This window comes from Corapipo altera, unplaced genomic scaffold (genome assembly GCF_003945725.1).
Source record: "Corapipo altera isolate COAL_440 unplaced genomic scaffold, ASM394572v1 57, whole genome shotgun sequence".
Lineage (NCBI taxonomy): Eukaryota > Metazoa > Chordata > Aves > Passeriformes > Pipridae > Corapipo > Corapipo altera.
In genome coordinates this window covers 599471-613096 of record NW_020884905.1, presented here as the reverse complement: position 1 = coordinate 613096, position 13626 = coordinate 599471, and the positions used below count along the sequence as shown (strand labels likewise).

At 39.0% G+C, this 13626-nt stretch overlaps 1 protein-coding gene and 1 long non-coding RNA gene across 7 annotated transcripts in view; one reads left to right on the top strand and one right to left on the bottom strand.

Annotated features, from left to right (window-relative positions):
* Window positions 1-13626, top strand: part of LOC113951083 — a 159668-nt gene that overhangs the window by 142925 nt on the left and 3117 nt on the right. The window contains exons 6-9 of one of the 2 annotated variants that reach the window (XR_003529029.1): window positions 354-408; window positions 3190-3319; window positions 6709-6910; window positions 7530-7907. This is a non-coding gene — a long non-coding RNA (uncharacterized LOC113951083). Of the gene's footprint in view, window positions 1-353; window positions 409-3189; window positions 3320-6708; window positions 6911-7529; window positions 7908-13626 lie in introns of those variants that run through there. The other variant, XR_003529030.1, reaches the window with a different exon arrangement.
* Window positions 7901-13626, bottom strand: part of COL11A1 (collagen type XI alpha 1 chain) — a 133970-nt gene continuing 128244 nt past the window's right edge. For 4 of the 5 annotated variants that reach the window (XM_027651641.1, XM_027651643.1, XM_027651642.1 and 1 more), the window contains 4 exons: window positions 12991-13103; window positions 12105-12173; window positions 11202-11435; window positions 9051-9653 (listed from right to left, as the gene is read on the bottom strand). In XM_027651641.1, coding sequence (XP_027507442.1) covers window positions 9507-9653; window positions 11202-11435; window positions 12105-12173; window positions 12991-13103 — 563 coding nt within the window. In that variant the 3' untranslated portion in view covers window positions 9051-9506. Of the gene's footprint in view, window positions 9654-11201; window positions 11436-12104; window positions 12174-12990; window positions 13104-13626 lie in introns of all 5 variants that reach the window. The other variant, XM_027651640.1, reaches the window with a different exon arrangement.

Here is a 13626-nt window from a genome sequence, read left to right as displayed (position 1 = left end):
AGTTATTGACTGATGGGATATTTTTTTCAAACATCATATAAAAGCTTTTAAGAACTTGAAAAATTAAATGTATTGCACCTATGTGCAGGAAACCTAAGCCTACTGAAACAGTTTCTTTGGATTTGCCTTAAAACTTTTGGACTCTTGTAAGATACATCAAGATTTACAGTTACTACACAAACAATTTTTTTCAATTCTATTGTGTTTTCACAAAAGCATACAGATAAAATTCATTTGTGTGTGTTTTTTTCAGATATTATAAAAGCATCTGACAGAGAGAGTTTGCATTGATTTTCTTTTGAGATAGGATACAGCTCAAAACTGTCTTAACCTTTCTCTCCCTTTATCCCCAGGTGTTTGAAATGTGTCCATGCATTTCCTGCATAATTGGATCCTACCTCATAAAGGGTAAGATTTTTTTTTTGCAATCCTGATAGGAACAGTGGTTAACAAGGGGGAATGCATGGTTTGCACCTATGTTAACTTAAGAATTACCTGGAGTAATGGTCTGGAGTTCTCCCCTGCTCAGGAATGTTTTACCTTGCAGTCCGCACCTGGCTGCCTGGCAGCTGCATACTTCGAGCAAAAATTATAATCCCATTTTTTCTGATACCCTCAGCCTAAGACAATTTGCTGGCAAGGAGAACTGAGGGGAAAAGAGCCCAGCCTATGTCTATGTGTAGGACTGGTGCAGGTCTCTTACCTGTTGCATAGAAACATCCTGAAACTGTGAAAGTAGAAGAGTCCTTGCCATGATCCTTAAAGGTGATGGACTGTGGACAAGAAGATTTCTTATTTTCAGGTGTTTATCTTTGAAGTTTGCTGAAATATCCTTCATGTTTCATGAAGGGCAAAAGCAGACCTGTGGGCAGTAACAGCACTGTGTGCTTCTTCTTCCTATTGAGTAACAAAGTATGTACTTCTCTTTTAGACCTTTTAATGTGTGTCATGTAAAAAAAGATGAATTTAACCTGGCAGATGAAGATAATAAGGGAAAGATTCTGGAAATGTTATTATGGGTGATGAGCTCAAGCAGCAATTAATTCAGGAATGAGATTACTGAAGGAAGCTCCCAGACGCAACCACAAAACCCTGAATGTGGCTTAGCTCTCAATCAAAGCTTTCAGAAAAAGAGATTACATGAAAGAGGAGCTACTGCATCCACCACAAAGCTGCTTATTTATGACTCATGTCTCAGTGGAAGAGTTTTCAGCATAAGAACTTTTTGAATGGTGCTTCAAAACCAATGACACCCAACCCTAGCTAGTTTATAGAGTTGTTTGCATACCTGCTATTAGAAGGCTCACAGCTACTCAGGTTTTGCAGCCCTTTCTACCACAGAAATACTGAGGTAAAGAAAAAAAAACAACCCTGTTCTTCCCTTAACTCTCCAGAAAGGTTTCTCACATCGAGCTTTTCGGAAAATGATCCTCAGACCAGCGCTAACTCATGTTTTGCATGGCATGACAGGGGAGAGAACACAGATGAGTGGAGGTGGCACTGACCTGTGTACACCATGGGCAGGGAGCCAGAGCACATGCACAGCTTTGCATGTTGTGAGGAGGAGAGGGAAAGGTTTGTATTTTGTGGGTTTTGGTTTTTTGTTGGGTTGGGTTTTTTTAACCTTATTTATGCCTTTGAAGAGATAACAACTAAATGTGAATCCACTTCTTCCACACCTACAGATATAAAAATCTGTGGATGCTCTGTCTGGGACATTAATGTGATGCTTTTAAGGAGTAATGAGAATTGAGGGGAAGAAAAATGCCTGACAAAACGATTCTGGGCCGAGGCAGCCCCATGGACACAGAGAACCCATGGTTCTGTGCTGCCAGTGTCAGTCCAAACTCCCTCCTTGGTAGAGGTGGAAGCTTTGCTCAGAATAAATATCCAAAATAAGTGTAATTAAAACCATGTCTTAAAAGAGGGCTTTTGTGTATTTCATCAAATACTCAAGTGCTAGTATCACCTTGAGTGCTCTGTGCAGTTTTGGGTGCCACAATACAAGAAAAATCTAAACCTATTAAAGAGCAGCCAAAGGAGGCTACAGAGATGGTGAAGGGCCTTGAGGGGAACCTGTATGAGGAGCATTTGAGGTCACTTGGTCTGTTCAGCCTGGAGGAGACTGAGGGGAGACCTCACTGCAGTTACAACTTCCTTGTGAGGGGACGAAGAGGGACAGGCACTGATCTCTTCTCTGTGGTGACCAGTGACAGGACCTGAGGGAATGGCCTGAAGTTGTGGCAAGGGAGGTTTAGGTTGGATATTAGAGAAAGGTTCTTCACCCAGAGTGGTTGGGCACTGGAACAGGCTCTCTGGGAAAGTAGTCACAGCACCAAGTGTTGGCCAGAGTTCAGGAAGCGTTTGGAAATGCTTTCAGGCACATAGGTATGATTTTTGGGACTGTCCTGTGCAGGGCCAGGACTTCAGTGATCCTTGTGAGTCCTTTTCAACTCAGGATATTCTATGATTCCTCAGCTGTACTTGGTTATGTTCCTTTGTAATCCTCCCTTGTCACACATACTGTGTTTGTAGGCCCTGGGCTGTACCCTTTTCTACTTTTTGCAATGTTACAGCTCTGACCTCTGTGTATGTGAGTCAGCCTGCATTTATTTACAGATATTTGGGGGCACACATCAAGCTCTGTCTTCCTTCACTGTGTTTAAACAGAAAAGTAAGGAATGATATCTGGCTATGAAAAATATCCCAGTGCTGCAAGAGAGCCCTAAAGTACTTTGATGTTTTTGCTTCCTCTGAGTTATGCCTCTCATTAGCGTTAAATGTATCATTTCATACACCATCACAGCTGAGTTCCACTTGGGTAACGTGCATCTGAATTTGCTGTGTATCTATATGATGTATTTATTGTTATGCATATTAAGAGGTTATTAACTAACTGTGCTTGCATATGTTTCAGCCCTTAGTTGGCTTTCAAATTTGTGATTTCTCTTTCATCTTAGTTTTATAGTAGATTATTCTAACCTAGTCATTAAATTTAATGAGTAATCACATTGGCTAGCTGCTGTTTCTACATGGTACACTTGTGCATAGAGTCATCAGAAAGATTATGCAAAACATGAGAAATGAATGCACACATGCAAAACTGCATAATGTCTTGAAGGAAAAATTTCAGGTATTGCCAGTTCACGTGTACTGTCCATTTTTAAATTTTTTTACTGCTTTCTCCAGGAAAATTTTCTTGGAAAGATGCGATGCCAGTTCAAATGTCATTCCTCTATGCCACAAAATAATGTAGCTGCTCCACAAGAATAGAGGTCCTGCAGAGCAAGCAGTGTCAGGACTGTTTTGAAAGTGAGAGGTGAGTGTGGGAAGGGAGGGGATGGAGATCAAGGGACAGGGACATGGCTGCAGCCAGTGATGCAGGTATTAGCACTGTGTTTTCCATAGAGACATGGAATCTTTGCTGTTGGTTTTAGGTGTGTTTTTTGTAAACCAGTTTTGCTGCTGCCTCCTTACCAGGAGGCTGGTGCACCCCTGCCAATTGGCAATGAGAAGCAGACCCTGACCCCTGCTCTACACCAGCAATCACATGGGATGCTCCCAGACTGGCCATAAAGATTTCTCAGCCTCCTGCCCTATGTTGAGGGAAGCAAATTCTCCTATAATCCTTTTCCCACATATTTCCCCACTGCTTTCTTATTTCCTGCTCCCCCTCCACATTTTCCTCCTTTCTGTTGTGAGAAACTGTTTTATTGTGCCTTTATTCTTCTATTTTATTGTGCCTTTATTCCACTGTCAGTATTGTACTCAGCTCCTGTACCCCAGCACATGGACTGTCTCAGTGTGGATATGAGGGGACTTCCTCCTACCAGTCAAATATTTTCCATCAGTTTGGAGAAAAACACCTTATAATTTCAAATGGAAACATCACAGCTAAAAAAGTGGGAGAAGTTGGAAGGTGAAACATACTTTGGTCTTTTCAGAATTTAAAGTGCTGTGGAAATTTTTTAGAAATTAAAATTCCTTTTTTGGCCCTTTCTGACAGTAAACAGCTTTGATCTTAATATCTGTGCATTGAACAACTCTGCAGGCTTAGAGCAAAGTGGATATTTCTAAAATCCTTCTGAGGAATAACAAAAGGATAAGTGATCCCTATACATCCAAATCAGAAAGTTACTGAATAGCGAATGTTATGAAGATTATCTATTTATGCATTCTCCAGAGCCTGAGCCCTCACATTGTGCTGTGTTATCTTGTGAGCCAATTTGGGCAACAGGACCCCAAAGCAGAGCTACTTTCTCACCTGAGCTGCCATTGAGATGATATTCTAATAAAAAAAAAGGCACAGGCCCAAGAGACTGTATGAATAGAATATAAAACCTTACCTTTTTTTTTTTGTCTGTTAATATTTGACAGAAAGAAGCTTTTATACCAATAAAAACAACTTCATTCTAAATCCTTTCACCTCTCATTCCAATAAATTTACTTTCTGTGCTGTAATGAAGAGTACCTGCTCTGCAAGTCATGCAGCTCCATGACAGTACCCTGGCTGACTTCACTGGGCTTCCTGCGTAAGATGCTGAGTAAACTAACAAATAACAAATCAATGTTTCCATTTCAGAAACAACAATTATATTGTAATGCTGTTATTGTTGTTTGCGAGTCATATCCTGGGTTTCAACATTTAGTTAATATTTTCTGTTTAAAAATTTGGGTTTATGGCTCTGCTGTAGCTATGTTTACTTTTTATTTGTGCTGGGGAACTTCAGAGCTTGCAGGCTGGGCCTCTGCAGGGCACAACCTGATGGCCCTGCACTGCTGCAGCACAGGGGGTGCTGTGGCCATTTTCAAGATCTTTGGCTATGAGATATTTCAGATTGAGAGGAGAACTCAGTGTGAGGCTTCTGTGTTTGTTCCTGGTTAAGATGACCTTGGGACTCTGGGCAGCCTTGTTATCCCAACCCTGGAAACTCAGAAAGGTTCTTTTAATTAACCATTACATCCTTACGCCATATCCAGTTTAGGGAACTTCTGGGGCTAGAGAAGAATTAATTTGGTTTTCTTCTGGCAGTTTATTGGGTGGACTGAATTTTAATTTTCATCTGCATTTTAATCACTGTGCAAGCTGGAGTTCTTTTATGCTTCAGCAAGATTTAACTACAATGCCTTTTTGATGTTAAAAAAAATAAATTCTTAGATCATACCAGGGAGCAGAGAAGGCACTTAGATCCCAGTCCCACTGCTGAATTCTTAACAACTCCTGTCTCTTACTGAAGTTAGGTATGTTTTGATGGAGATCACTTCTTATACCCTTGAGAAACTGGAAACAAAGTCAAGGTCTACCAAAGCTCCCTGGACAACCCAGACAAATCCCGTCCATGGTAGCAATGTAGGCTTTGGCTCCATCCTCCCTCATTAGAACTGAGCCTTGATTCACACAGCTGGGACAGAAACAAGCCCAATTTTGGCCAGAGCAGTATGTCTGAATATCTGTATGCTTGCAGCCTTCCTCACTGAAATTATCTTCAGTGTTCTTATTGAAAACAAAATGTGTAAATAGCTTTAGAGCAATCTACTCCCTTGCAATAATCTTGGCATTGCTTTTCACTGAACTAACAATGAGCCTCTGATAATTTATGTGCCTACCAAAGGAACACAAATAAGACACATTTCTTGGTAAATATAATAGACAGGACATTTAATATGCTGTCTTTGTAATTTTCAGGTTTTTTTGGTGCATGTACAATAGAAGATGTTCATTCACAGAAAAATGAGTGTGCTTGCAATAGAAAATCCATGGTTTTTAAAGCTTCTCCTAGTCATTAGCATGTGAAGCTTCATTTTAAAATTAACAAAGCCGTTCCCCAGGGGAAGAATCTTAAGCAGATTAACTGTCCTTATTTTTTGAATCAGATGGTAGCTTTTTGTGTCACAGGGGGACTGTTGATGTTAGCCATAATGGCTGCCCACTTAGACTGAAAATAGAATCTTCATTACATTTTATGAAGTTTTCCAAGAGATGTGCCAGTCATGGTGAATTGATATTGCCCTATCCTGGGTTAGAAAGAGGAAAGGAGAGAGAGAGAGAGAGAGAGAGAGAGAGAGAGAATGGTGAAGAAACTACACCTACACACAGAACAGTTTATGCCTCTGTGGTCAGAGCTTGTCACGTAAATCTTTATTGTATATCTGTGTTATTCTGGACAGAACATTGCCTCAGTATTTGTGGGCTTCTGTTTGCCATGTGCTGGCTCACTCCATTTCCATGCAACATAACCATAATCTGTGTTTGCAGTGGGGAAACCACCTCCAGGATGGCTTTTCTGGTTAGAGAGGCTTGAAGCAAACTTTCAAGATAAACTGCCCAGTGTGCTTTAGGTCAGGTGACCCCTCACAATCACAGAATGGCCACGTTCTGTTTTGTCAGTTCCTACAGGTAAAATCCAGATGGCATCTAACAGTTCCAACCATTCTGGGATTGCACAGGTTTTTAATTTAGAATGGGAAAAATATTGATCCTTGTTTTCTTTTGGGTTTGGTTGAGTGAGGAATTTGGTTTGCACAGTTTTTTGTAAGTTTGTTTTTATAATAGTGTATGATGAATCTGAATCTGAGGGTTTATGTTTTTATGGCTAGTAGGATTTAATTGCAGAATCTGAAGTTTATTTTATAGGAGGACTAATGTGTGAGTTTTGATGTGAAATTTCTTTTTGTTCTAAAGAGTGCTCTTTTTGTTTGTTTTTTAAGCACTGCTAAGATGAGACTTCTGTCGAGGGAAAAACGGAGAGCATAATTTTTGCTTAAAGGCAAGAATATATAATGGCATTTCCCCCCTTTAATCTGAAACCTGGAGAGAAAAACAACAGCATTTTGAAAAAGAGAATGGATAAAGAGGAGTGAGAATAACTGCCAGTGGTGAGATGTTTTCATGACAAGGATAAATAGTAAGGTATGTGGTTAAGGCCTTAAGAAGGGTTAAAGAATAAACCTGATGGGTCCTTGCCTGAGAAGTGTAGAAGACTCAAGTTTATTTTCTCTTTTGGGATGTTGCCAACACAAACTTTGGCAAGATGCTTTGACTAATTCTGGAAAAATCTGGTTTCATTTGGCTTCTTGAATACATCACTGCACTTTTAGAAACAACATTCTGCTGCAGACTAATCCTGAGTCTGTAAAACCACAGCCATTTTTATTTTTTACCCATATCACCCTAAAGCATATCACCCAGAAGTGTTGTTTTGTTTTTTTTTTAGACAGGCTTCAACAGCTCAGCCCCTAACTTAACCTGGCCCACTTGAGCAGCAGAAAGTAGCTTCTCTTCTGCCAAAATTATCGGAGCTGCTTTCACAGCTTGCTTAGACATAACTAGAGTTAACAAAGAACAGTTAGCAGATTAAAAAAAGATAAGCTGTTTTGGAGAAGGCCCTGGGGACATATGTCATGTCTCTAGATGGGACTCATCACCAGTTCTGGTTCCACTATCTAAAGCAACGTGCTGGAAATTTTGTGTTCCAATAGTTTCTAAGTCTTGGTCTAATTCTTGTCTTCTGTTTCCCATTAATAAGTAGGGGCACTTGCCTACTTTATGGGGTCCTACAAGGATAAGCACAAGACTGTGAAGCAGACAGACATTGTATCTTGTAAGAGTGGCTGGAGATGGAATATCAGGCTCCTCTCTCACGTTTGATAGTATTATGAGGACTGCTGGAGCTACAACTCCATACAAGCCAGATGTGAACTTATCAGCCCTGCTGCACATTGACATGGCCAGACCAGCAGCTTCACTGTTAACACTTCTCCTCCCAGTGCTGTTGCCCCGTGCTTGCCAGGACATGTAGTAAGATTACTTTTTTTTAGAGCCTGGATGGCCTGGAAGCAGAATGAAGTTACACTAATGGCAGTGGGTGAGTTCTGGACACTGAAATAAGAGAATGACCAATCCAGATAGACAAGACTTGATTTTATTAATAAAATTTGTATTTTCCTCTTTGAGGTGACAGTTACAAACTTTGGTTCAAAAACAAAAGAAAATATGAACAGCAAGAAGTTGACTTTGAAATCTCACTTTTACATGTATAAACGTGCATAAGAAAATACCAGTTGGAAACGAGCCAGCAGAAACTAGTACTATTTAATTTAACAATTTATAAGAAATAGAAACAAACATTTCTTTTCAAGTCTTACATATATTATGAAAAATAATTACAAAAGGATTTGTGTTGTAAAGCTAAAATGTAATTTCTACTTCCAACTACCTGAATAAAATGTTCAGAGGGAAGGCCAAACCAACCTGTGTTTTTGGTGAGCTTTGAACAGCGAATCGTAAGGGTTTGGGTCAAAGACAGCTCTGTAGGAAGCAGTCCCTGGTATGTTGCTTAGCAACTGTGTAGAATCACATGACCTAGACATATTGCATCCCTGGCCTTCAGGTGGAATAACAGGAAGAAAAATCATTCATATTAATGGGACGGGCAAATATTGTATAGGACCATTCTGTGGAACTTGTAGTATCCAGTTCAGGAAGCAAACGTCATTGCTTACATAAACATCTAAATAAACACTGCAAAACTCCATAAATAACTGTTTAGAATTCAGTTTTTATATTTATGCAGACCAAATAAGCACAATGGAAACAAATCTAGATGAGATTAAAAAAAAAAAAAGCACAACAAAGGAAACCTATATGACTAATTTATTTCACACAGATTTTTTTAACAATTCTCTTACACAGAAGTTTGTTTTTTTCTTACATATTTTCCCCACCCAAAAATATAAACTTGTTTATTTTAGGTATATACAGTTATCTTATGAAATTATGGAATTAGAAAAGAAAATAAGAAGTGTGAGGTATAGCACCATGGAACACAGCACCTTTGAAGATGCTTTCATTATCAAAATTCATTGTCACAGAGTGATATCAGCAGAAAAGAGTTGTTTGAGTGTGCTGCTCAAGATCTTCCAGTTTTGCCACCTTAAGTTTACTGGCAACTTCAAATAACAAAGCTCTTCAACAACAATATATACAAAGGGATTTTATTATTAATCAGAAATGGAATTGGCTTCACTGGCAATTACAGTTTTATTTTTTCAGAATACATACACAGTGTTGACCATGTAGTTTTGTAAATGTAAAATAACAGCCAGATGCAATTCAGAGACACATGCAAGTTTTTGAAATGGACAGAGAAATAACAGTATAGTACTGTACATAGAATAATTACAGTTTATTAAACACTTTCTTAACACCTCTTTGTTGTAATGGAAGGAGCACCATGTCGTTCGTTTTTTACAGCACCAAAGGAATCCAAAGGGGGTGTTCCTGAAGTGAGCCCTATGTTGTCTGTCTGTGCCACAGCATCTTTGCAAAATAAGTTTAAGTCATGTGATTCTGGCCCTACAAGGGCAATGATTACTTTCTAGATAAGACATACATACACAGCAAGACACATTTTCTATGCCATCCTTATTCAAAACTTGCATGTGGCATGAAGTGGGTTGGTAGCACCAAAGTGCAGCATTTTTGTTGATCTGATTTTGTCTTAAGCTTAACCAAGGAAGCAGACAGGACCGACCTCAAATCCAAACTTCTGGTTCTGGTCACCAAAGTCATTGATCATCACATCAACTATGGGCACTTGGTCTATTTTGGGCGTGTTGATTTCAATCACTGTCTTTGCATAGCCCTTTCTTGACTGTTAAAAGAGAAGCAAAAAAAAGCAAATGGTTATAGGTCAATAAGAGCAGTGAGCATGTGCTAGAGATCTTCACAGGTTATCTCTGAAGTGGAGAATTTGTAAGTTATTGCCCCATCAGGCAGCAGATATTGCAACCTCTAAAGTTTATTATGTTTATAAATTGTCTTATGATTTTATTTTAAAAATGTTTTGATTTTAGAAGAATAGGCCGTAGTTTTTTGACTTACTAAAATAGACCTATAAATGAAAAATAATCTAAGACATTTCATCTTTCTTAAAGAATTCTTAGTTCACATCTATACTATTTAATAACTAGTAATATTCCTATAGCAGTGCACATCTTTCTTGTGGAAAAGTCATTAATTAGTTCTGAAAAAGAAAGAGTGTAACTGTCTCACAAAATATTACAGCAGCTGTTTGGACAGGAAAGAGAGTAGTAGTCTGACAGGACTGCCAACTGATGGACTTAGAAGCCAGCTTTGAAGGCACATCCTTGCTGCCCAAAGAAAGCTCTCTAGCTCCTCTACATGTCATGCAGCCAAGTCATCATGTTAGTTATCAGAACTGCACTTCCTTTACATGGTCTCTTGTATTTGCTGAGACCCTTCAGCTGTGCCAGAGTCCTGGAGTTCAGATGAGCATCCAGGTTGACAGATCTGAGGGTTCTCAGTTTACAGAGTTACAACGTTCAGCTCTCTCAGGAGCTCTGCATTCACCCACTGTGGATAACAAAAGTGAAATAAAAATACAAGGCATATAGAAAGGCTGACATGAAGCAGTTTTGTAGTAGACTCTCACTGCTGAGCAGAGGCTCTGCACCTCCTGAGCTACATCTCTGTCTGAGAGTCAGGTGTATCCTGGCACTTTCAGGTCTCTAATTCTGTATCACTGACTTCTCAGAAACTGCCTTCAAAATGCTCCCATATCAACCCCCAAAATAATTAATGAGGCTTCAACTGTCACTTGCTCTTTTGATGTCTTTGTTTCAAAGTGTTGAGTACAAATCATTCTGTTTCTGAAAAGTGGTAACAGCTGTTATGCCCACAGAGACCCTGATGGAGAGGTGATCAGAGAGCTGATGCATGTTTGGACACCTCTGGGGATTTTAGCAAAGCTAAAGGAGGATTTTGAAAAGTAAAATCCATAAACTTCACCTGGCTTTGACTACACAAAATGAGGAAAGGAAATACAAAGTCACATATCAAACTATTAAAATAATTTACTATGTTTGGGTACATACGTATGGCTTATTTAATACATGTTTTTGCTGTATTCACTAAATATTCTGTTTGCATATGCCTTGATGGCCATTCCAGGTTTGTTCCATTTCTGTAGGTTGGCTTATGGTTATTTCTTTTTGGTACGTATGTGAAAATTAAATATGGGACTAGTGTACTGTAGTTAAAAATCTACTAAAAGTCAGTATAGGAAAAGTAAAGTGTTTAGAAAGCTTTTCTCAGAAGAAAGCTATGAAAAATAGATTTGTCTGATTTCTACTTTAAATGACAGGTTGGTTTTGTAAAGGCTCTTTGAGCGTGTACTTACTGCACAGCCGTCGTGAAGAGCTTTGATGTAAGGATTGTTGTCGTAAGACATTTCTTCATCGTTCGATCCTAAGAACCTCAGAGCTTTGTCATAGCTGTCAGACGGGGCGTCATGCCAAGCTACAGACTGGTGACAGTTATAAGTGAAATTTTGTCTGGCAGAGGCACTCAGTAGTTTAAGGAATGTCATTTGGACCATATTAATGGAATTGCCTTCAACATCCAAATAGGAGAGCTGGAAAATACAAGAAGTTAGATGAATATTTATCTTTTTTTTTTTTTTGGTTACAATGCGAGCTAAAATTATTGTTGACAAAAAAGAACCACATAGCTGTTCTTAAAAAAAAAATTAACATATAACATTTTATGGAGTTTTAAAGGTCAATACAGCTATGACTCAGTAAATAGATTTTCATAATGTAGCAATATATTTAGGACAAAAATCCACATATTTTAGCTTCATTCCATTTGGAAAGACAGAGAATTACTCCTATCTTATAGTGTGAAACAGCAGAATCTCTTTGGGAATCTGTTTTTAGTTAATCATAAAGTCATGTCAGCCTGCAGCCTCATCTTTTCATACTCAGTATATTTCCAGTTACTGCACTGGGGTGGAGGATCTGTGCTCCAGCTGCTTTCCTAAGTTCAGTGGTGATGTGTGGTCTATCAGAAGGCAGATCCTCACCATCAGGTGTGCAGGTGACCACTGGGATCACTGTGGGACAACACAGAGCAGGCTTCTGTTGTCCAGTGGTAAGAGGCCACATAACTGCTGTAATATTTAGGGCAAAAAGGCTGGGGGTCTTTTCATTATCTAAATACTTATAAAATTCCTTGGGATCTGCTGATTGCTGATAATGTGCACCTGATTTGTGAATACAGTTATGTTGCAGTGACAACTTACAAGTTTGCCTCGCTTGAATTCACTAAACCAAGATCCTGGATTCTCCTTTGGCCATGATGAAATTCTAACCTGTGCAGTCAAACAGCAGAGACAGAATTATTTAAAACATATATTAACAGATATGAAGGTTTTATATTACTCGGGACAAATTTCACACCATAAATAATAAAATATGGTTCTTTCTGAAATCTCACGTCACTTTAAAGCCCTAAAATAGGATGTTTTCTTTGTATAGAATGCCTTCAAATTAGTGACTTTGCCAGGATCTCAAGGTGATAGTTTATAAAGAGAGTTAGTTCTAATTAAGGGAGACCATTATAATCTGTTAAGAGTCAGGTAAACTGATGCTATGAATTGTTGTTGTGAAGAGAGTCTAAATCACAGTTTTCACTGCTGTTGCTGCTGATAGATCTTTCTCATTTAGGCAAGCTTTTAGAAAGCCTTCCTCTACACCTTGTCCCCCCTCTGATACAGTCTGTAACAGTGAGTAAGGACACTGTTAATACATAGTGTTTTACATCTACTTTGCATAGGTATAAATGAATAGCTATAAATGAACCCACAAGAGAAACACAGTAAGTGTTTTGCTTTTAGGTGACAAATGCTAGATAATGTTCAGTAACTGGCTGCTCAGCTGTGTTGCATTCTGAAAGGCAGTGAAATGTTAGCAAGCAGGTGTATAGATTCCCTGTCTAAGACTGAAAATGGTATTTGTTAACTCTATGCACCATTTTACCACTCCATTCAGAGGTATGCAAATTTAAAAATGTAATTAGAAAGACAGATATATGAAAATGTGACAGTGTAATTATCCTGTTTAGTTTAACATTGCAACAGCACAGTAGGATCTGTCAACAGCCACCTGAAAGCACAGATTGGTACTTACTCCTTCAGATTTCTTATCTGGGTAGATGCAAGTTTCCCCACCTGCTGTGAAATTGCAGTATACTTTGAAAGAGTCTCCAGAACAGCCCTGGTTAGGATCAATCCAATATTCCCCTAAAACAAATGACAAAATATTTGCCTTATATAGTAGTATTGGTATTTGGATGAACTAGGCTTTACTGCTACCCTAATGGTTCTCCAAAGTGTGTAGCAAAGTTATTTATCCTAATAAGAAAGCAACCTTTTCTGCCTTATGATCTGTTGCTGTTGTCATTTATGGAAGACAACACCAGGATCAAAGTTTGTTTTTATTTAGGTTCTCTTGTTTTTGTCTAGTTTGACTTCAAACCGTGGTTCTGTTGCAGGAGACTGCTGAGGTTTGAGAGGAACTGCAGACAGACACCTCGGTCTAGAAAAGGAATGATGGTATATGTGGAACATATATTGCAAGTCTCAAAAATCTGGCCATTTGAGTATTTCAGCCAGAAGGGTGGTGAGCACTCTCCAAAACAGAGCAGAGGCATCCTTAGGCAGAAATAAGCTATGGGTTAGGTCAGAGAGCAAAATCTGGAGTCATTTGCACAGTTATCTACGACAGATTAGTGGGAGGGGGAGACCTTCAGGCTCTGGGTGCCAG